This window comes from Nanorana parkeri, unplaced genomic scaffold, assembly GCF_000935625.1.
Source record: "Nanorana parkeri isolate BGI_ZX_2015 unplaced genomic scaffold, ASM93562v1 scaffold1642, whole genome shotgun sequence".
NCBI classification, from domain to species: Eukaryota; Metazoa; Chordata; class Amphibia; order Anura; family Dicroglossidae; genus Nanorana; species Nanorana parkeri.
Genome location: NW_017307910.1, coordinates 64,744 through 88,587, shown reverse-complemented (window position 1 = coordinate 88,587; position 23,844 = coordinate 64,744). Strand labels below are relative to the sequence as shown.

Here is a 23,844-nt window from a genome sequence, read left to right as displayed (position 1 = left end):
TGAATGAATATGAAGTAAATGCCTGGGGCTGTAAACAATGTTACAAGAGGCCATATTTTAGTAGTGTCTCTTATAATTATGTGGGTCAAAGTAGTTCTGTGTAGTTTTTTTGTTTGATTTATTTTTTTCTATGGCACCAGATAAAAGGAGGTCTCGGAGGGAATTTGATTCCTGACCATTTCCTCTGTGATGAGATAGAAATGAGGAAGTTATCTTGTGAGTGCCATCCTCCAGATGCCATTCTGTCTCCAGGCATGTTGTGGTTTAGCTCTGCAGATTGTGTCTGATGTTGTGATAATTCTAGTCCTTTTCTCTTCACACGACAGGCATTCAGAAAAGTATGCAGTACTGTAGATCAAAGAAAATTCTCACAACAGTCCTTTGTGCCTCTACTTATTACATGTCCTTAGCCAAGACAAATTAAATTCAATGAAGTTCAAGCTGATTAAAGTACTATAACTTGTGCTATATTGGTCCATTTGAAGAAGAAAGGAATGTGCTTTGCCCTGCAGTGCTATACAATGCCGTATAGAGCTGTCTTATTCATCTTCTACACCCATCTTTTAGCAGGTTTCTATCGAATAAAGAAGCAGGGCTTGGATAAATAGGAAATGTGGTTGCAACATTTTACGGTACGGCCCAGTTCACACCAAGACAGCATCATTTTTGTGCGTTTGTACATGCGGGTTAAGCTTGCTTTTTTTGAAGGTTTGGTACATTTTTGTGCACATGAAGATGCACATTTTGACTGGCAGCTCAAGAAACCTTGCTGTCAAGGGCTGAATGCATGTACAAACGCGCAAAAATGCGCACGAAGATGTGCACCATGCTTCTGTGCGTTTCCTAGTGTTTTTTCATTGAAGTCTTGGGGAAAAAACAAGCTGCAAACTGCCAAAAAAAACGCCCAAGTACTTTTTTTCTGCATTTGGCGTTTTGCTGCTCAGATGTGAACAGAGGCCATGGAAAATCATGGGATTTTTTTTGTGTTGGGCGTTTTTAAAAGCACTTTTTCTACTGCTGAAAAAATGCCTACATGTGAACCAGGCCTAAATCAGGACCTTCTAATTTAGGTGCGAAGGATAGAATGATTATAGACACTGAGCCTTGGCTATCAAATTTGTCTAAAGGAAGAATTGGTAACTACACTAGAAGGACAGAGATAATCTGCTTATAATATGGGCCAGAACAAAACTCTCTTTAGGTAACTTGGTGCATAAGGCCAATATGGGGGTATAGGTTTGCTGTATTCTTTAAAGTGACACTGAACAGAGTCAAACCTTAAATATATTCAAGTGCCTTAACTATTAAAGTAGAACTATGGGGTTAAGGCTTTTCACCATAGTTCTCCGGGTAACGGGAGGACACAAACCAGCGTCCTCCTGTCACCCTAGGCTCAGTATACCTAGCCGACCTTATTGTCACAGGTCGGCTAGAACTATGAGGTGAGTGAAAAGCACTCACCTCATAGTTCTCCTTTAACAGAATGTATCTTATTTGTGTATCACTCGGCTGTAGATACTCAAATCATCTCTGAATTGGTGCCGACACTGTCATTCCTTCTGGAGGGTGTCTACTTTTGTTCCCCATGGTCCCTGTGTCTGTTGTAAAGTAGTCACCACTCCATGCTCACTCCGGTGATGGACTTCAATCTCATGTTTAGTTAGCCAATTTGTACTGAAGTTGTAGTCTATCATGGGAGCGAATTTGGAGCGGTGGCATCTTTATAACACGGAAGGACAGTGTCAGCACCAATTCAGACATGATTTGAGGATCTACAGCCGAGTGATGCACAAATAAAATACATTTTTGTCAATAGTTGATGTACTTGAATGCATTTAAGATTTAACTCATGAGTTTAGTGTCACCTTCTTGAAGATGGTAGCTATCAACGGTTTGATTGAGAGTTCCATACTGAGAAGCAGATATGTAAATATAATCTCAAAGTTCTCCTTTAAAACCTGTGTTCTGTAAATCAAGTAGTGTGCTGCTAGCACAAAGCTGGCCTCAATAAGCTGAGGGACATATACGCTGTATTTCCAAATCTCCCACCATGTGAATGTGTGCAAATCATTTACAGCTCCTCTTTTACCATAGTGCAGCTGAATGTTTGTTTGTGAATGCTGCTCTTCCTGCTTTGCAAATTCGGCGACCATTCTGCTAATGTATGCCCATTTTCACTCATTTGTGACAGGTGCTGTGAACTGTGTTGCTGCAGAATTAACACATTGATCTGCCACATAATTAAGTGATGTGGATTTCTTTTTACCAGCCATTTGTATCTGAAAAGGACTTCTTAAATGCTTTTCTGAGTGCAAATAGGCAAATATGCAACAAATTTACTAAACTTTGGCAAATCTGCCATACATTTGCATAACCCAACAAAACAATAAAGCAAATCAATAGGACACATTTATTACTTGAAATGCAACATTATGATGAATCTGAATAACAAATGGCAGCACATTAACTCAGTTGCCACCTTTTTTGATAAACGTTCCCACTTGTATTTCCAATTCTGCGCTCCCAGAACCACTATGACAGGGGTAATCAAACTGCAGCCCTCCAGCTGTTGTGGGAGTACAAATCCCATGAGGCATTGCAAGATTCTCAGCCATAGTCATGACTCTGACCGATGCATATTTGTAGTTTCACCACAGCTGCAGGGCCAGAGTTTGCCTACCTTCTGCACTAGGAGATCTGTTGAATTGTCACTTCTGGTTGTAAAGATATTAGGCATATCTGATTTAAGGGGGGGCGGGGGGGGGGCAAATCTAACACTGCTTAGCAAGGATGGAGAAATATCCTGCTGCGTATATATTGTATTTTGACAGTTGGCCCCACCAGCTGTCAAAATACTTAAACATTGCCTGCATCTGATGGGATGCAGGTGCTGTTCAGCTGGCAGGCAATGCTGCCCACTGAGCGAATGTCACCCGGTTCATCAAGAGCTGTCTGAAATTCAGTGTATAGACAGCTTGACTCTCGGAGTAGTTTTAATCTTTTTTTTTTTTTTTGCCAATTCAAAAGTACATTGTAAGGGAAAAATTATGGTAAAAAAAATGCACTGTAGTAAGCATTTAAAAGTAGCACAGTGGTGACATCAAGTGTCCTGAGACTAGCAGTCAGAGGCAGCGTTGCCTTGGATCTCACACTGCAGATATACAGCTGATACTGTAGGTAAATGGGTGCCTAGAATCACTTGTATACCTGGAAGTACAGTGATATATTACAGGAGGAAGTCCAGACATAAGGTTTTTTTTTTCAGGGTAATGCTTGGGTATATTTAACATTTCAAAATTATCCCTACAGCATGGCAAATCTTCATGTTTTCCGTTCTACTTTAACATGTCATCCAAAAGTTAAACAGCATCTCCGCTATGCACCTTGTAGATAATTCATGGTGTGGAGCAAGTGCTTCTATGTCACCATGACTTCTATGGTGTTTAATCGTTGTTTAATGAACAGGGTCTCTTTTCTGTGTTTTGTGTGGAATACATTTTTGATATTTAAAGCAAAAAAATGAAAACTAATCTGTACACTGTTTAAAAGTTTTTTTTTTTTCCAGACAACAAATATCTATAGTGTTAGCTAAATGCAGAGTGCACAAAACATTTTACAACACATTAAATTAGTAATGTGCACACATAAAATGTAATGGAGCCCATTGAGTGCTTTAAACTGCATAAAACTGCCGGTGGATTCCAATGTACCTGAGCTAAGTGGCTTTTGAAATGCTTAGTTTCCTGCATTTTTCTTGCATCGAGGATGCCGGTTGATGCATGGATTCCAACGTGTGTATTACGACACATACAGTGCATCGAGCCAGCTGCAGTTATTTCATGCATCAATGTAGCCCCCTTGACTTTATTCTGTGCCATACAGAACCGTTTTACCTCTCAGCAGATGTATGGTAAGTGTTCAATGGGGAACAATCCTTCTGGCCTGTAACAACCAATCAGAATCCTTGTTAGAATCAAATTGGATGCTAAGAGAAGCAAGACATTTTTCCTGTTGGCATACTTTTTTATACTTGAGTGTTTCCAGAAAATTAGTGACGTGTCACGGCACCGTAATGAATCCTCAGTTGTAATGAATCGCCAGTTCTTCTCCAATTGAGAGGACAGCATCTTCTTTTACCTTGAATACACAGATACATTTATATGTGCGGATGTCGGTGCACAGTGTCAAAAAGCAGAAGATGCCAACATGCAAGAAATTGTTCAATGCTTGTTATTTACCCCTTCTTGAAGTAATTTCATTTCATGAATGTCGAATGTCATTTCAAATGAATAATCTGCCTAGCTGATTCAAGTGGGAGAAAAGACCTGAGGTGCCTCCATCCACACAGTTTAATGTAGATGGAGGAATCTGTTGCACCTTTTCCATCTGACCACAGAAAATCTGCAGATAAATTGTAAGGTGTATGGGCACCCTTACACAGTGGAAGTATTCAACGTATGTGCAGATGTGTTATGAGAACACAATTGTCCTTCACTATTGGCTGCGATTTGCCCATATATGCTTTTTACCAAATTTGGATGCATTACAAACTGCACATTTGAATTGTAAAAGTAGTGATAGGAATGTCCGTAATGACTACATGTCTGAACAGATACAGCCGTTGTCATCACATCTTCACATGAACCTCAGAATTGGTCATCCTCCCTGCACAATTCAATGTACTGTAGTACCACTCAGTCACATAGCATGATGTTATGGGGCTAGAATTCATGTACCTTGCAGGGGGAGCAATATGCTTGGGAATGTGACAGGGAGGGATTCCTTAAGGTGACTCCATTTACTGTTGGAGTCTCACTCAATGCAGTATGTAGGGAGGACCCGTTACTGCTCGGGTAGAAAGTATAGACTGCTCCAAGCAAAGTTCTCTGAAGAAGCAAGCTTATGAATTTCTGCTGCTAATTCAGGGTGAGTTGTCGTGCATTCCAGCCCTTTTATTTGAAATGGCCTGTTTTTAACACAAGTTGTGGTGTGAATGGGCCTTAAGAAATACTGCTGTACTTAAAGTGCCACTAAAGTCCATTGTTTTTTTTGTTAAGTTTTAAATAGACTGGAGAGGGATTAGATCACCTGTCAGATTTTATTGCTGTCTGTGTCCCTGTTTGGGAGATTCACCGTCTCTATTTGTCCTGGTGGTCTGTCATCCCTGAAAATGAAATAAAATGCCAAATCTTAGGTTATGATCATAACCGGAATAGATGGGAAATCTTCCAATGGGAACACCTAGTTCTGGTGACCCTGCTGACCACCAGGGATTTCCACTTTTGGAAGGATTTCCTTTTTACTTTCTGTTGTGGCTGCTGGACAGGAAGTGAAGAGAAATATCCCTAATGGGGCACAAATTGCAGGGAACAAAAGCTGATAGGAGTTGTAACCCTCACTTAACGAAATTGATATTCTAACTCTGAATGTGGTTTTTGTTCCTAAACTCAATTTTTTCCAAAATCGAATGTTGGATAAACGCAAAAATTTAAGCAAAATTTTCCAACGACAATCTGATGCCAGTATTGAAAGTGTCAATGGGATTTTTCGTACAAACGTTCATGCAAAAATCTAACAGTGTATACCCTAATTTACTCTATCCATACTATACTCTGGCTTCAGTTCTACTTACAATGTAGAACTGAAGCCAGATGCTTGAAAATTGACTTAAGAACTTAGGTTGACACTTTAGTGCTATGGATTATTCAGGCCTTACACTGACAATTCGGATGCTTCCCAGAAAAGTCTTGGCATCTTTCTGGAACTAGTGATTGTTTAGGCACAGAACTGATATTTAACTCTATAAGAAAAAAGATAGCTAGTAATAACAGCAGCGTTAAATGAATGAAGGTAGCAAAAACTGCAAGCCGTTCACCTTGCTGGCACTGTTTTTGCATTCACGTATGCTGCTGTAGCCTACCTGTTGAGTCCCACACATTCATTTAAAGCAGTCATTCGATGTGCTTTGACCACTTAAGTGACTTGTTTAACCAGAGAAATGTGAGCAATGGGAACACAGTGAAATAAATGAGATTGTTATGCTACATTAGTGAGAGGATTTCCAAGGAAAAATTTCCAGCTCTCTTCAAGGTATGCACACACATTCTTTGCATATGAATGCAGGTCTAACTTGGCAATCCATTACTGGAGATTTTTTCCTGCAAGCCTGCAGAAGAAATGCTACATTACTTATGGCTTGTCATTTCTTGAACTACTGAGAATGCTGAATCAAATATATTATACAAAAACTTCAATTAAAGGTAGAAATCCAAGTCATCGATACTGTGAATGTTTCACAGACGGCAGATTTAAATGTGCATGTTTAAATTAGATGAGAATCGCATGTGGTTAGGGTAAAACGCCCACAAAGCAAGACTTTTAGAGCCTGTTCATATGATCAGCAGACGTGGAGCTGCTGATGCAGTGCGTTTTTGATGCGTTTTCGGTCTGGATGCTGACAGTTAATTTTTTGTCAACGTTGATGACATCATAATGTGTGGAGAAAGAATACAATTTTTTCTTTTTTTCCCCCTTAGCTGCATTGAGTTGCGTTTCCGGTCCGTTTCCGTTGCGTTTCGTGCGCGTTCGTGCGTTTCCGGACCGGACAAAATGTGACATGCAGTCGTAAGCTGAACGGACTGCGCACGTGAGAACTGGAGCCCATAAAACACATAGGGATACATTGGGATGCATTTTGAGTGCAGCAGCATACGGAGCCGGTCAGCACACAAAACGGGACGTCGTGTGAACAGGCCCTTAATGTAGGAATATTTCCTTGAAGCTGCCTTTAGTGGATGGGAAAGTCCCTTTTCCGCAGCTCCTCCCAGTGCTCATCAACATGCTAATGACCATTTCAGCGGCTTTTTATTGTGCATTAACATGCAGCCAAAAGTTTTCAAATGCAAAGATTGAGCTCTCATTACCAAATTTGTGCTATAGCTCCGGCTATAAATTCACCCAGTTGCCCCCTCAGGACCTCACCCATTCTACAAAAGCCAACTTTTCAACTTTTGTGGAAAGAATCGGCCCACAAATTATTGGCTGAGCAGTGTCTAAAGCCAATCGGCTGCAGCCACTGTTTGGGGTAATCTGAGAGCACACCCATCTCTACCAGAATACAATGGCTGGGGGGTAGGGTGAACGGGATGACATTTTTTTTCGTTAAGAAAAATTACTGGTTTATGGCCAGTTTTAGGGTTCCAGCTTCTGTCAGGTTTTTATTGCTATGGTGCCCATAGATCTGAACAGGGACGTGCGGTCACGGGAGGGAGGTGAGGCAGATCCTCACCTAGTATTATGGAGGGAAAAGCAGCCAGCTTCAAGTCTGAAGCTGACAGCTTTTTCTCCATTCAGAGCGGCTGTCCCGCTGTCTAACCTGTCATGGACGGAGCGCTGCCTGGTAATTTACAGGCAGCGCTGCATCTGGCTTTTGACAGCTAAGTTAGGTTACACAGCAGCAGGCTTCCCCACTGCTTGTGTAACCTAACATAGTGAGGTAAGAGCTGCCACAGCCTCTACTGTTTTAGAGGTGTGAGCTCTGTGGATAGTTTGGACCAATGGCAGAGCGCCATTGGTCCAAGCTGTCCAATCAAAAAAAGAAAAAACACTGAGGCCATCGATCTCGATGGCTCAACAGTGACGAGCAAGGGAGGAACATGGAGGCTCCTCCCTGTCTCTTCCTCCCTCAAACTTGCTTGCTGTCCGGGCTTGGGGCAGGGCTCGGAAATGCCTCACCCAAATCTGGAGATACCACACATTACTCGATCTGAAATGTTAGGGATGATATTAGACCGAAGAGGCATTTGCAGAACCCAGAATCCAAGGTTTCTCCGCTGTTTTCCTGGAAAGTAATAAGGTTCAGTATGGTATTCTTCATTCTGCTCAAGACCTGGAGAATACAGTTTCCTGAGGGTGGTTAGATCATTCCTACGTGGTTAAAAAAAATTCCTCTATAGTCATAAGTTGCCATTCTCCATACATTTCTATGGTAAACTGTATTTTTATTTTCTTTACGAAAACAAGAACGCAGGCAATGGTGCAATAATATCGGACTGATATCTTCACTTGACTATGCTAAGATCGTTAGACATGCAGTAAGATTTTTCAGCCAAACAAAGTAGCCAAATAATTCCAGAGTTATTTTTCCTGCAATGTTTGTCTTGGAAATACTTTGTGAACTTGCAATCTTTCTGCACTCTGTTAGATAGATGAACAACGCTTAAAGTGACGCTAAACTCAGGAGTTAAATCGTAAAAATACATTAAAGTACCTTCACTATTGGCAGAAATGTAACTTATTTGTGTATCACTCGGCTGAATCATCTCTGAATTGGTGCCGACACTGTCCTTCCTTTTGGAGGGTGGCTACTTTTGTTCCCCATGGTCCCCGTGTGTTGAAAAGTAACTCCTGAATTTAGTGTCACTTTAAACAAAAAGTGTGCAGTTCTTCAGAATACTGTCTCATGTCTGTGGGTAGCTTAGCATAAACCTATATTAAAAGCTTGCACGGTCACTAATTTATTGGAAGGGCCTATGACTACCCTTATCTAAGGGAGCAATAGGCTAACAGCCAAAAATTGCAACCCAAATAGAGCTAAGCAAAAGTGCATCTAGTGCTGCCAGAATTACAGATGGCTGACAAGTCAAGTAGCCTCTATGGCGGACTCCAACCTAATTTATTTCTTTTTTGTAGTTTAACAGTGTTGAAGGTTGGAACCCGGTCAGGTATTTGTCAATTATCTCTCCTAGTTTTGAGATTGTCCTTCATTCTCTCTCAATAATATAGCAACAGTAATAAAAACATGGCAGCAATTCTAATCCTTCTCCGCTGTACCAGAAGAAATACTTTAGCCCTCCCATTTTTTCAGAAGCTGAATCCCTATAACTCTTTGCCAATCAGAAGTTCTAGTCAGTAAACTTGTCTGCTCTAGTAAGTAAAGCTTTTATTTTCTGGGATTGCTTCACTATACTCTTGTAGTGAAGAGTGCTGTCATGAAGGGTCTTATTTAATAGCTGACCTCCAGGCAAACAGCAAAAAGGACTAATTGAACGATCTACATTGTGTGTAAATGATCTTGGCTACTAAAGGATTTATTCTGTGCAGCCAGTGGTTTGATCCAGCCATTCCTGTTGGACATCTTAGTCTGGTTCAGGACCTACATTCCGACATTCCTGTAGGACAGCTTATTCAGGTTCTGGACATTCCTGTAGGACAGCTTATTCAGGTTCTGGACCTAGCTTCAGACAACACTGAAGTGTAGCCTGGTCTCTGACTGTCCCCTGCCTGTGATTTGATAATAGAGCAAAAGCGCACGGGTGAGGTCCCCTCTTTGCTCTCCCTTCCTATCTAAATGTGCCTGTAAGTATTAGGGCCCTGATTTGGTTCTTAGTGCTGTTTCTCCCTTTCTCAGTTTGAAGAGGATTACAGAAGGCTGATATTAAGCGAATGCAAAACCATTTTCCAGCTGTATACTGAAATGCATTTCATATTTTGTCTTAAATCCATAAGTGGAATAATCGTTTGCTATTTATATCTGCCTCGAGTTCAGCTTTAAACAAACTATAAAAAAAAAAAAATTGAACTGTGCAACTACTGGCTGGCAATAAGAAACTATTCTCTGGATTGTCACTGTTATAAGGTATTGCTGCTCTATAGAGTTAATTGTGTTTATTTAAATATATACCTGATTTTAGGTCAACTTAAAATGATCATGTACTCGAGAAAACTTACCTGGAACACTGCTGTCATTCTATAGCAGATACCGGTTTGCTGGGTCAGTTTTCCGTTTCAATGCCCTGTCCACCGACTCAAGGTGCACTGGTAAACAAATATACATTTTGCTTTCTGGGTCAAGAACCTGGACCTGCACTCTATTTTCTTGGCTACATTATTAACCAAAGTAGCTGCCTATCATACTGATGGACCAATCGTAATGCATTGGAGAGGGTAAGCCTGATTTTTGACCCTGGTAATGAGGTACATTTTTGTGTACCAGATTAGGTCAGGATTCCAGGTTCTGTCACTGAAAAGCAAAAATAACCTGTAATGGAGGCACAAAGGTTCCTTACAGCAGTTCAGGTAACGGAACATACATACTGTACATATATTAAATCTGAAATGGCAAACAAAAACATGAAAGCTTAAAATGTACCGTACTTTGCTGTAGTTCAGAATGTAAACAATAGAAAAAAGATGCAATGGGGCTTTTTGTGGTGTTCATGTACGGATGGTAAAAGATACACTTGAACGCAAACTAGACAACTTCCATAGTAAGATTATTTACACCAAATATTTCTTTCTTGTAGTTCAGAATGCTCAGACACATGATCACATGGCCACTGCCATGAGCTAAGAGTTATCTTCAGCCAAAGCCACTGAGCATATGGTTACACAGAACCTGCCAGTCAGTGGCTGTGCCTGAAAATGCTTCCTCGATGACATTGATCCCCCAGCCACAGATAGTTCCTGTTAACACGTTGGCGTTGCGTGTACGCGCTTTGGGACTTGCACACAGGTGTTAAAAACCTGCAATTTATTTGCACTGCCATTACTTGTTAATGGCACCCCAAACGTGGCAGGGAAAGCGTGCACCATCCCAGCTTAAAATGCAGCAATAGCTACTTTCCTGCGTTTGTTGCGCATGTGCAGCCATTGATTTGTGCTACATGATATGTGAACGGGGCTTAACTGACAAAAACTGCAGCCGAGCTGAGCCCAGAACAAGTGTGTGTGCTCAGTTTTAGTGTATTATTTACCACACTTTAGGGGTAATGTTTAGAGTTTAGTTCTGCTTTAGAGTTTCATGTGCTATGAAATGAAGTCCATGTTTCTGGTGGAGGGGGGTTTTGAGTTCATGAATTTTATAATGGTAGAAAGGAGATGGTGTGTCATCGCTCACTGAGATGCTCTAAAGCTTATGACTCTTCCTTACAATAAATGTACTTTTGTCTGATAACCTCCCATACTCTTGAGTCATTGCGCGCCTGATGAAAACTTAATGGCCTTTCAAATGTGGCTTTAATTTCAGGAGTTTATCAGTCTGTTTTGTTGAGCGCAGCAATGAAAGGCTCCTCTGATCATCACAAGTCTGAGTAAGCCTGGGAGAGGTTGTCTGAGTGGGCCGTTCTTGTTCTCTAAAGAGGACTATGGAGAATGTGTGCTTTAAAGATAGTCTAGAAGGGAAGATTCTGTTGTCATGGGCTGTCAGCAGATTTCTTTTACATACGAAAGTCTCGTTCGACCTTCATAATTTAATAGGTCAATTAACATGTTATATAAAGGATTGTTTTACGGGTGTTACCAATGTAAATTGTGCCTACCTGGTTGTTTCACCAATTACACAACCCACAGCATTTAACAAAAGCCAAAGCAGAGCATCACAATTGTACACCAGTCTGAATAACGTGTGTTATCACACGAACGTATGATAACACACTTGGTCTTTTTAAGTGGGAGAACTTGCACAATTGGTGGCTGACTAAATACTTTTTTGCCCCACTGTATGTAAGCCCTACCCATTTTTGGACCCAAAATTTGCAGTGGTCCTGCTAAAAATACACCCTTTTGCGGGTGTATGATCATACTCCCAGAACTTGATTGCTGTGCATTGCTCAAGAAAAGCCTTCTCAGCATATAGCTTCAATGCCATTGCAATGATCAGATCTTGTGTATGACATGAAGACAATAGATAACATTGTGTCAATAAATTTACATTTTGGAGTTGATTCCAGTTAGTTCTTCATGATAGAAGACTTTCAACCACCTTACACACGACATCACTTCCGGTCCCTCAGCTGTCATTGCTCGGCTGCGGAAGCCAGGTAATAAGCTATTGGAGCGCGATCTGAGCTCCAATAGGTTATTTGGAGTGGAAAGATGACAGGGGTCTAATTTACCCCTAATGTCACCTTAAAGAGTACCTGTCACCACTAGTATGCTATCACACAGGGGGCTTGTAAGCCCCCTATATGATGGTGATTACGTAAAGTTAAAAAAAAAGTTTTTTAAAATAAGATTAAAGAAAATGTATAAAGAAAATGAAATGATAAAGCTGCCTGGCCCTGCGAGTGTGCACATATTAAAGTAAATATGCGTCGGCTGCGCCTGTGTATGAAACCGACAATCACTCAACACATACTCGGTATTGCCGTGTGCGTCAGAGAGCAATTATTCTAGGGCCAATATTTATGGATATCTCAAGTGATGATCTGTACAGGCTTTTAAAATGTTGCTTATTGACAATTTGGGGTACCGTATTTTGACGCAGTTTCATGTGCGCATGCAGTTTTTAATCTGGGCATGTCATAGCCTCATCTTTTATACAAAAAAATGGGTATTGAGTTTTTGGGCACTAAAGTGCAATTTTTACTACATTTTTGGGTTTGATAAAAAATTGTGCTAATATCATGCAACATATGAATTTGCAACTGCCACCATTTTATTCTACAGCGTCTTTGCTTTCAGAAAATATATTATGCATTTTATGTTTAAAAGCAATTTTCAGGCCTACAATTTGGATTTTAGCGTGTTAAAAAAAAAAAAAGGCCTTGGCAGCAAAAGGGTTGAACTTTTTTTGTGTGCTTATTATGTAAAGAAATGGCCAAAACCTAATTACTTAACTCATCTGAGTGAACATGTACTGTGTATTATGTAGCAAGCTTTCACTGCTCTGAGCAGCGATTACCTATCTGGTTGTTTTTCTTCTTTGTTTCTGGAACCTGGTTTTCTTTTACTAAGAATCTTTTCCCTGGGACATCTGCTGAACCGACGACATCATCATCCGCCTCCTTTTGGAAGCTCTGGATAAAGAGACTGTAACATGTTGGATTTTTTTAACAATCTGTTTTATTCCCCTCCTTCGATGTGATGGTTCATACTTGTAAACAGCACATAGGCTTCGTTATAAACATCGCAGTCTTTCTGTCGTATTTTTCCGTCTGTGTTCATTATTTTCTTATTGTTGCTTCATTTTATTATGCACAATATGTAAACAAATCATTAAAGTGACACTAAACTCAGGGGTTCAATCTTGAAAATACATTTAAGTGCCTCAACTATTAACAAAAATGCACCTTATTTGTGTATCAAAAGGCCAAGTATCCCATCGCACTCCTGACTGGAAAATGCCTATACATCAGTGCGGGTGCAACAGCAACAACGGATGCCTCCATCAAAAACTTACAAAATAGTAAAGTCACCAGCACTCCAAGTATTCAAGTCAATAGGTTTATTGACCCAAGTGAAAACACCTCGAGCCTGTTAGAGGTGTTTTCACTCGGGTCAATAAACTTATTGACTTGAATCTTGGAGTGCCGGTGACTTTACTATTTTGTACGTTATTTGTGTATCGGCTGTAGATCCTCAAATCATCTCTGAATTCATACTGACACTGTCCTTCCTTCTGGAGGGTGGCTACTTTTGTTCCCCATGGTTCCTGTGTTCGTTGTAAAGTAGCCACCACTCCAAGCTCGCGTCCGAGATAGACTACAATCGCAATACAAATTGGTAAACTAAATGTGAGATTGTAGAGAACTTAAAGGGATTTCAAGCAGGCTTTAATTGTATTATCAAAAACTATAATATGTATTCCTATTGCAATGCTGATGTTGTAACTGGATAGCATATGCTGGGACTTTAGAACTCCTTTAACTGCTGACCATACACTGGAAGATTTTTGTACCAACTTTTGTATAAAAAAAATCTGCTCGGAACATTCGATAATACTACCAGAGACTTGTAGAATATCGTTCAAAATGTCTTTTGGACATTGATTTTGGAATTAACAGTTTTTTAAACGAAAACCACATTCACTGAATTTTGTTCCTTTGAGAAAAAATTTCCATCCTACTTAAATTTTTTTTTTCCTGGGACGTCAAAATTGATCATCAATTTAACCCCATTAGTTACTAGAAAATCCAATGCATGTTCCGAAAAGATTACTTTTTAAAAAAAATTCTACTGGTCTATAGCCAGCTTTAGATGAGAGGTAACATTCCTAGTAGGGATGCACCGATAATAGTACCAGTATTGGTGCCTATCCTGATACCGGAACTTCCGGTATCAGGAAGCAGGGTGGCGTGTCATTACACGCCGCCCAAAATCCATGAACCCATCGCACTCAAAAACTGCCATTCCAAAGAGATTAGGGTGGGTGCTACCGTAGTCAACGGCTGGCAACAAGTTCAGTCCCCTGCATCTGTATCACTTGTTCTGCCTGATGAGGGGTTTCCTGTGTGACCACCGAAACGTTGCATTAAGTGTATCACCCTATGCTACGCATACGTCAATAAACAGACGTATTTGATTTACTATTGGAGTGCTGGTGTCTCTGTATATTCTACTAATTACACGCCATCAGACTCAGATTGTCCGGGAAGTCAGCTCCATGCTCTCTCGTCACCAGGGAGCATGGAGCTGGCTTGCTGGCCAATCAGTAAGCCGGGGGGCAATTCATTACCCGTCCCTCTGCCTCCTGATAGGCCAGAAAGACGGCTTTGTGCTTCCTCATCACCTGTTCATTTCATGGGTTATCAGGATGCAGGGTGGAGAGTCATTACAAGTCACCTGGCTTCCTTAATGGGACTTCTGGTATCGGTATTCAGTATCAGTAAGTACCGAACTTTACTGTATTTTCCTGGTATCGGTGCATCCCTAATTACTAGCTTTATGGTTGTTGGCCAGAATCTGAACAAGCATTAATGTAAACCATATAATAAGCACATTGTGGATGTAAATACCTTCCCACAGAATAACACTGTTACTCACTGTTTCCATGGCAATGATAAAACACCTCTTATAAATGCATTTTGATCTATGTGTTACATGTTGCAATGATGCCGCATTCTTTTCCTTGTGTGCATTTGATTTTGTGGTCTGCCTGTGTCTCCAGCGGTATGGTAATTGTAGATTGTCAAGGGTTTTGCTTTAGTAGAGCACTGTTGATGATTTGGAAACATTCAGCCACTGTGTTTTGAGTGGTTCCAAGGAAGTGAGCGCGAGATGTAGTAATAATTTAGTTACACTGAGCAGTTCCTTTTTTTTTTTTTCCTCCCCACAACCTGCTGCATCTGGTCCCACCAATGTCACTTTGCGTGCCTTGCGTCTGCAGTTTATCGGGCCTGTCACCACCTAACACGGGTCACATTAACTGAAATCTCTTCAAGGTTATGCAATTTCACTGTGCAGAGATTTAGTAAGCAGGCTGACAGCCACAGTTGAGCTGGTACAGTTAGTGTCTCCATTTCTCTTCTTCATTGCAGTTTCTTTCATTCAAATGACTCTATAAATGGCAGTAGTTTATCTGCAGCCCTTGCACAGAACACTGCATTTTATCTCCTGATATGGATTGTGTTCCTTCCTCTACCCTGTCCCAACTATGACAGCGATGAATGGATAAATTGCCTGGGAAATTGGCTGTCTGCTTTCAGTTATTTCAAAGATGGTTTGTTTTTTTTGTTTTGTTGATACCCTGTGATTTGTGTTTTTTTTTTCTACTATTCTTGTTATATTCCTTTATAATGCACCTGCATAATCCACAGCACTGTATAGATTACATTGAAACCTTTACCTAAGGTTCTGCCCCAGTGGTGGCTTTAATGCTGCACAAACTTTTTGTTTTTTCCCCCTAAGCTTTCAATTCAATCGCATATCTGGATTCATTGTTTGATTTCAATGCATTAACCTGAATCAAGTCTGATCACTTTATAGAAGGTTTAGAGGGAATGGAAGACCAAGATCAAGTGATTTTTTGTTTGTTTTTTTCGCTGATTTTATTACTCCATATGCCATAGAATAGGATTCAGTTTGTACATCTGATCAGAACATCAAAATGTTGTTTTTGAAATACCACCTCACATACACATGGGTTACTTTTATTTATTGACATTACAGGTATTTTACATAGTGCTGACAATTTTACAACAACAAATTATCATACTTCATCTGTAGTGGCATTATTAGCAAGCCGGCGCTAAGCAAACTAGGCAGCTGCCTAGGGTGCACTGCTGCCTAGGGCGCAGTCTCGACCACTGGTACCCCCACCATCGCCACAGTGTCCCCCTGTCTATTTCAAATTGCAAAAGCCATTAGCAGGCTGGCTTTTGCACCTGCCCACTGAGCATAGGAGCAGAACTGAGAGACTTTCTCTCCAGGTCTACTCCTCTGCTCAATGGGTGGGGTTCCAATAGCAAGTCTGCTACTGGCCATTTCAAATTAAAATCGCCAATAGCAGTCTTGCTATTGCTGACCAAATTTAGAAACACTCTTGACACTTTTCTCAGTATGGAGTAAAAATAAGACCAGTCAGGAGAAGGTCTTGTCGATATCAACAAATTCATATACATATTCATGACTTCTATGTGAATTGTCACACCAACACAAGCCAAACAATATTAGATGCAGCAAGACCACATGGCAGTGCAGCGAGGAAACATGGAGCCGGCTTCCTGGCCAATCGGGAAGCTGGGCAGCGGGTAATGACTCTTGCCAGAGTGCTAAACCTTTTATGATAGTTATTTTAACAAGTGTAAGTTCCCCTTGAAGCTGTCAGAAAGAACCCCCTGGTACATCACTGATTGAGAACCATTGTCACAGATAACCAGTTTCACCTAATGATTGTTAATATTATAAGGGATTGCCAAAAGAACATTTTTTAATCCTGTGATTCATAACTTCATAAAGGCATACCCAGTTATTACAGTTCTCGAATCAGCAGGTAAAAAGACGTCTGGAGTGTGAGCAATGAAATATTATGACGGCCATATAGGACTATTGTATTTTTGGGTTTCCCTTCGTTATCATATTTCACTGGCAGGTAGCGACACAAGTGGAACATTTCCTTGTAAATCTTATCAAATTGTAGATTTCCTGGTAAAGCCACAGTACTGTAGATGAGGGAGGGGAAATATTGAATTTTTCCTGATCCATACTTTAGATTATCATTTCTCATGTTCTGTGTGTCTATAGAAAAAATCCCATGAGCCTGGTAGCCAATGCTCAAACATTACAGCTGACGCCTAACATTTGATGCTTTCTCTAGTTGCCAGTGGATCTGGCTTCTGGATCCTGTATCAATTTGTCCACCCCCGGTCTGTAGATATTACCAACTGCCAGCAGGGATAATAGCAAATAATAAAAAAAAAGCGTTTCTGCTCCATTACTAATCTCCATGTCCCAATGGCCACCATCACTGGGACAAGACGGACAAAAATATACACTTGACAGTGTTACTAACCCATTCCTACTCTATTTGTAACTAAACAGAGTTCTGGCTAGAGTTCTATTTGAAGTTTTAATTAAGTTAAAATAAGTGAAAATGTAGTAATATTTAAACTGGACTGGATAGTTGCTGGTTGGCACATGTGGCTGTGAAAGTTCCACTAGGGCCTAAATTTTGATCATGGCTTCAACCATTGACAAAGGACAAGGTTTGTTTCTTGACCCTTAGGGCCCATTCACACCAGATGCAGTCCGTTGCATTTTTGAGCTGCATCAAAAACGCAACACAATGATTTCCCATGGGATTATGCTGTTCCGTTCACACCAGACTGTTCCGATGCTGCCAGAAAAAGAACAGCCTGCACTATTTTAGCTGCATAAGAACGTGACTGAACGCACGAAAAACGCTGTGAAACGTGGTAAGACGCAACGCAAAAAAAAGTGAGGAAAATGTAAACAGTATGCAATACTCGCCAATCCACCGTGCTACACCGTACATAAATACCTTTTCAATAGACATACGGAGGCATGAAAATAACTTTTCTGGGTGTGCCCTCAAATCATCATATAAGGTCATATCATATAAATAATGTTTTATCATTTGCTGCTGCGCTCGGGACACTGAGGTCAAATTGTATATAGATGGGTGTGCAGCGCTTGGGGTCACCACTAGGGTGAACTATCAAAAATGTAATTAAGTGTTAACAACACAACATGTAATCAAAAAATTAAATAGGTGTTTGCAATCATTATTAACATACTAAAGTGATAGCCAGTGAAATAAATAGATGAATACCAAATTTCACTTTGTGCAAAAGTGCATTAAATTATACCTTATTATAAAATTCTTTGTTGTAATCAAATGTGCATCAAATACAAAAAATATCAAAAAAAAGTGATAAATAACAAATCAGCTCAAAGTCATCAATAAAGTGATCAATCACCAAGTGAGTCCGAAACTATTATAGAATCCAAGTATATATGATGTATTGATGATGAAAACAAGCTTCAAACAAAAGCTTAATCTTTTTCCCACACCAAGTGTCCACGACAGAATTCCCCTCTGGGATGCGCACTCACCAGACCCACGGTGTTTGTAGGCAAAAGAGATGAGAAGCCGATAAGTAGTCCCAGCAGCCGTCTCATCAGCGTCACATGAATCAGTATTTAGCAAAAATAAAAACCTCAGTGTAGTCGACATAAACATTTATTTAAAAAAAAGTAGTCAGTTAAAAACGAATAAATCGGCCGCTCACAGGCAGCGTGTGGATATCCTGTACTTCCTGGTTGTTCGTGGTATTGAGAAGTGTAGCCCCGACCCGACGGTCTCATTAATGTGTCCATCTCTGCAAAACATAATTTTATATTTACATTACATAAACTTATAAGAGAAGCTTTCCCTGAAATGTGTTTTTGTATAACAATCTGTCTCTTTATAGGTACACTGGGCAGAACAACAGGTGGCAAAGAAAAGAAGAAAAAGAGATATTATTACAGAACCAACGGATCCCAAATTCACATCACAGTGGTATCTGGTATGTAGTTTGCTATCTTAACATCTTTTATTCTTTCTGTAATTTTAACATGTTCTTGGTTTCCTTTTACTTGACAGAAGTTCTTGGGAAACTACACAATTCCCATTTTGGAAGTAATGTGGCAAAACTATAGTGGGCCTCCAGTGAGGGGTTTGCATCCGGTGTCCACTTGTGTGCTTACTTGCCGTCTCTCACCCCCCTTTCCCCATCTTATTTCTGGCCAACAAACTTGCATATGCTCACTGGCCAGCAGGTGGTGCCGTTAATTTGTTGTTCACAGTGAATCAGCCAAGGGCAGGTTCACACTGATCACTCAGTGCTGCATGGGAAAGTGTCCTTCCAAACTGTTCTAACACTCAATATGCTCTACTGTAAATGATTGGCAACACGTCATTGTTTGGTGTTTAGCAGTAAGTGATTTTCCTGTTAGAGTCGGGACCAGTACTTACCCTTGAATCGGGAGCCCTTGGGGCATGTACAATTCACTTTGCTTGACAACTCTCCTCCTGCTGTCACAGAATAACTCATACAATATTGTGATGACAGTCCTCATTACTTAATATTTAAATACCATTCTATAAGCTATTATTTTATTAGGGAGGTTTAATAATAACTAAGACATTTTATTAAAATCTTGTGTCTGCAAAGATAAGTCATTGTGTTATCTGAATTTCCTTTGTCATGGTGATAGGGAAAGTCGTATAATATAGAGTATTTCATTTTCATTCAATCGTTTAAAGGTACATGTTTTTTTCACCATTAAGCGTACCACTGAATTGATTTTTTACGGATACATCTATCCATTTGCATATATAATGTAAACCTCTACAGGCTGAGTGAAAACGCTATAAAAATGTTGCCACAGTTTTCAGCTTCAAGAGCCAGATCATCAATTGTCTATAGCTGCCCCCACAATTGCTTATGTGTGGGTGTATTATGTATATAATTTATAAAGGATTACAGGTCTTTTATATTTGAGTGATAATTTCATCCCATTATCGGAGACAGTGCCCTGGCTGAATTATGTGCCTTGACCTACACCATCTAACAAAGGGACATAAATTTAGCTCACAGAGGTTGAATTTCACGCCCACTGGGCATCATGCAATTGGTGAAAAAAGTCTATGAACCACTGACTTTGCACTTGTTCTGCCAGAAAATGCTTATCAGAAAATATGCGTATCCCTTGTGAGACAGCAAAGCCATTGAATGCACATTTTTTAAGTTTTTCCCATTAAAATGAAAATGTGCTCTGTGCCTTATCCTTAGTGATTACTATGCCAACATTGTAAGCGTTCCTGGGAGAACAGAAAACATCTGGCTTGCAGAGAAGTCAGGTTAAATTAGGTTAAAGGAACTGCAAAGACATAAGCAAAGAGGTATGCAAGAGGGGAACAAAAATTACTTATTGCTGTGATTGAATGTCCTCTGGTGGACATTAGTAGTTCTTTCTTCATTTTTATTTCCCTTTGTTGAGTTTCAAGTTAGATTGAAAAGATGGAAATCTGTTGTAATTACTGATGCTAGGCATTTTGCCTGATTTTTGCTGGTAATGTATGGATAACGTAAGACATGAATTGTAGTTGGAAATGGGCACTGCCATCCCTAGTTCTGTATACTGATCTCTTAGCACCAACATCCTGGGATTAAATGTATTTTGTTTATTCGCACCAGGCACTTCTTTTTTTTTTTTACTGGGATACAGACAGATACAGGGTCCACTGAAATTCTTGGCTTAAAGCAGCCTTTCTTATCCAGGGTTCCGTGGCACCCTGAGTGTCTTTTGGCTTCCTCAGGGGTGCCTGGAGATTTTCACACCGCATCATGCCTTTAATGTGAAAGAGGGACTGCTAGCATGAGAGGGTTGACTCTTGATGTAAAGAGGTGCTCTGATGTGGGGGGGAAGGGGGCTCTGATTTGAATGGGGAACCCCCACATTTTTTAAAGTTTTTGGAAGGGGTCACTCCTTAAATCCATACCAGACCTCTATCTGGGATAAGAGTCTGGTATGGACCTTGGAAGGACCACACATTGTTTTTTTACATTTTAGGCTGGGGTGCCTCAAGATTTTGCATATTTTTAAATGGTGCTGTGGCTGAAAAACGGTTGAGAAATGCTTTTTTAAAGGAAATATAAAGTTTTAAATGTATATTTAATATTTTTTATGTTTATTGAAAAATATTTTTAAAAATATTCCATTTTAGTTGAGTAACCTAACTTCATAAGGTTGTGTCAAATGTTTCACTTTATAACTCTTCCTTTCTATTACTGGCACTTATGCAGAACTATTTCCTGATAAATATTTTGTGAAGATTACGAATATAAAGTCCAAGTTAAAAAAAATTACCCTGAGACCCCATTCACCCCTAGCTGAAATTTTCAAAACGCTCAGCACAAGGAATCTCTAAGTGTTCTGTAATTTGTAGCAAAATGCCTATTGCTTGAAAAAGTATATGAGCTTCTTTTCATGCAGACTTGAGTGTTTTTGTCCCATTAGACTTTTAGGCCCTTTAAAATGCAGGTCATAAGCACTTGAGCATTTTTGGGGCGCTCCGTGCACGAGGTCACACAAACTACTGCTTTCTATTGGGCAAAGTAGGAAAACTCCTGAAGCTGAATGCTTGAAAAACACCCATATAAATGTTCAAAAATGCTTTTAAAAAAAAAAGCCTGAAAACGTGAATGCCTAGGTTTGACTCTAGGCTACATCTGCTTTATTTTGGTAACTATATTTAATGCATGTAATCATTGTATTCAAAATATTCCTTTTTACACTTCATGTGCCTTTTTGTATTTTTTCCACATTTATAAGCAAACCTGCAAAAATGACTGTGTGCTTCCTCATGTCCATCGAATAAGGCCTTTACATTGCACGGTGCTATAGAACAAGGACTGACTGTGAATGACATATGTATACTGCGAAGGCCAATTCACATTTTTGTAATGTGGGGCATTGTAGTAATGCGTGTTAATACAACAAATGTTATTGCACATTATGTGCATTAGCTCATTGCAGTGCAATTCACTTTGGATGACCCCCCCCCACCATGCACTTTGATGCACGTATGTAGCAGGGCACTACAGCACACGGTAATGCACTGTGTTGGGGAAAAAATGAGTTGACGCAGCACACAAGATCTGCAAAGTGTGAAGGGGCCCTAAGGGAATGCAGAATTATTTGGTGCTATGTAAATTAATACAAAACCTCTACAACAGCTACATAGGGCATTTTGTGATTAAATGCTAAAATTACAAGGCTTTGGTGGAGCTAGGGGCTACTTAACAGTCAGGGTTATAGAGTGACAGCTCACTGTTCAGAATGTAGGTCTTATCTAGACTACATCAAGATCCTGATGACTCTTCAACTCTGTTTTGTCTTGCAATGTCTTACATAGTGTTGACCTTGACCAATGTCCTAACTTTTTAATCATTTTAGAATGGTTATAAAATGTAATAAATTTCCATTGTCTAAAATTTCCAGCTCAAGGGGACGAGACGCCTTAGTTGAGAGCACATTGCTCAGGTTTACGCTTCATAAATTGGGGTATAGATGTTAGGCTTGCTTGCTCAGCTACTTTTGCTCCTACCAGGACACGCGTTCATGTTAATACTATTAACTTAATGGGCAAAATAACTCCCTCTAGCAATAATGGGATTAAAATACGATTTGTAGCAGTGATGTGTTTGGGATAAATGAAGCCTGTGACTGATAACCACTTAGGTTGTAAAATGTACCCCTAAATATATTCTGAGAAGTAGAAATAAATTCTATAATGGCAGGGTTCAGTAGGTTTTAGTAAATGCATACATTTTTTTTTTATAATTACCTTTTGTAAGCTAAAAATATCACTCTCATCCCGTGCCTTCAAATACTCTGGGCAATTCCACATACAAAACACACATTGCCAAAGCTTTTTCCTAGACGTCACACTGAATATTCCAGGAATGGCTTCAATTTGAGCCTAAAGCAGTGTAGAGTCTCCTTTTCTTGTACTGTCATCTGTGTTACTATCAAATGTCTTGTACTTTATATAGATATGTCTTGTGAATTTAGATAACTGGCATATTTTCATGTGGGTTTCAACATTGATTGCTTAGAAACACAACCTACCTTTGTTTGAGGCTAGAAACCTACAAAAGTTGTTTGTCTAAGGTTAAATTGGATATTTGGTAAATAGGTTATAGGACCGACTTTGCCGCCATAATCACTGTACTGTTTTTGCAAATTTTATATTGTAAAGTGTGAAAGTAAGTTCATATTTTGCTGTGGAGGAACTATAGACATGTACTAAAATGCTGTATATGTGAGCCTTTTGCAGACAAACTCAGTGTTGTGTACAATTTAATTTTGGTATCTTTGAGGGGAAGGCATGAATAGTGTTTAATATATTTTCTATATTGTGTTCTGTAATGAAAATTTAACATGGTATATGAAATCTTGAATATAGATATTTCAAATTTGCATTTTACAGCCAGCAGGTGGCAAGAACCAGCAGAACAGCTGTGTATACAGGTTCATGTATAGAAACAGATCTAAATGGCAGGAAAGATCCAATTACAAACATACATGACTTGAAGGAAAGACATGCCTCAATTCCTTTTTTGATATTAAAGACTGGACTGTATTTAGTCTGTTTACAGACGTGCATGCAGGCAATTCTAGGCTGATTAGAAAGACCAGCATCCTCTGCAAGCAGAGTTTCATGGGTACAGCCTGTGTTAAATTATTGTAAAATAAAGTTTAAAAATACCATTTAAAAAATGCATCTTTCAGTAAAGGGATACAGGATTGGGAATATTCCGAGACAATTGGGTTATACAGCTGCCTACAGTAGGCATTGGACACTGGTAGCAAAAATAGACATTAGACAGCGGATATAACCACTTCCAAAATGCTTCAATTTTTTGCTCGTGTCCTAGGAGAATAGACATCATTTTTTTTTTTTTTTTTCCTCAGGAGAAAAGTTTATCCATTTTAACTGGATTTGTTTTTTTTTTTTGTTATTACTTTTTTATCAAGATACATTTTTTCTTTAATCAAAAGTTTGTTATGCTTCTGATCTGGGCTCATTATGAAGCTTTCCAGATAGACTAA

At 39.7% G+C, this 23,844-nt stretch overlaps 1 protein-coding gene across 1 annotated transcript in view; it reads left to right on the top strand.

The window, feature by feature from the left end:
• FURIN (furin, paired basic amino acid cleaving enzyme) overlaps positions 1-23,844 on the top strand; it is a 167,083-nt gene that overhangs the window by 87,842 nt on the left and 55,397 nt on the right. The window contains exon 3 of the mRNA XM_018570964.1: positions 18,654-18,749. Coding sequence (XP_018426466.1) covers positions 18,654-18,749 — 96 coding nt within the window. The remainder of the gene's footprint in view (positions 1-18,653; positions 18,750-23,844) is intronic.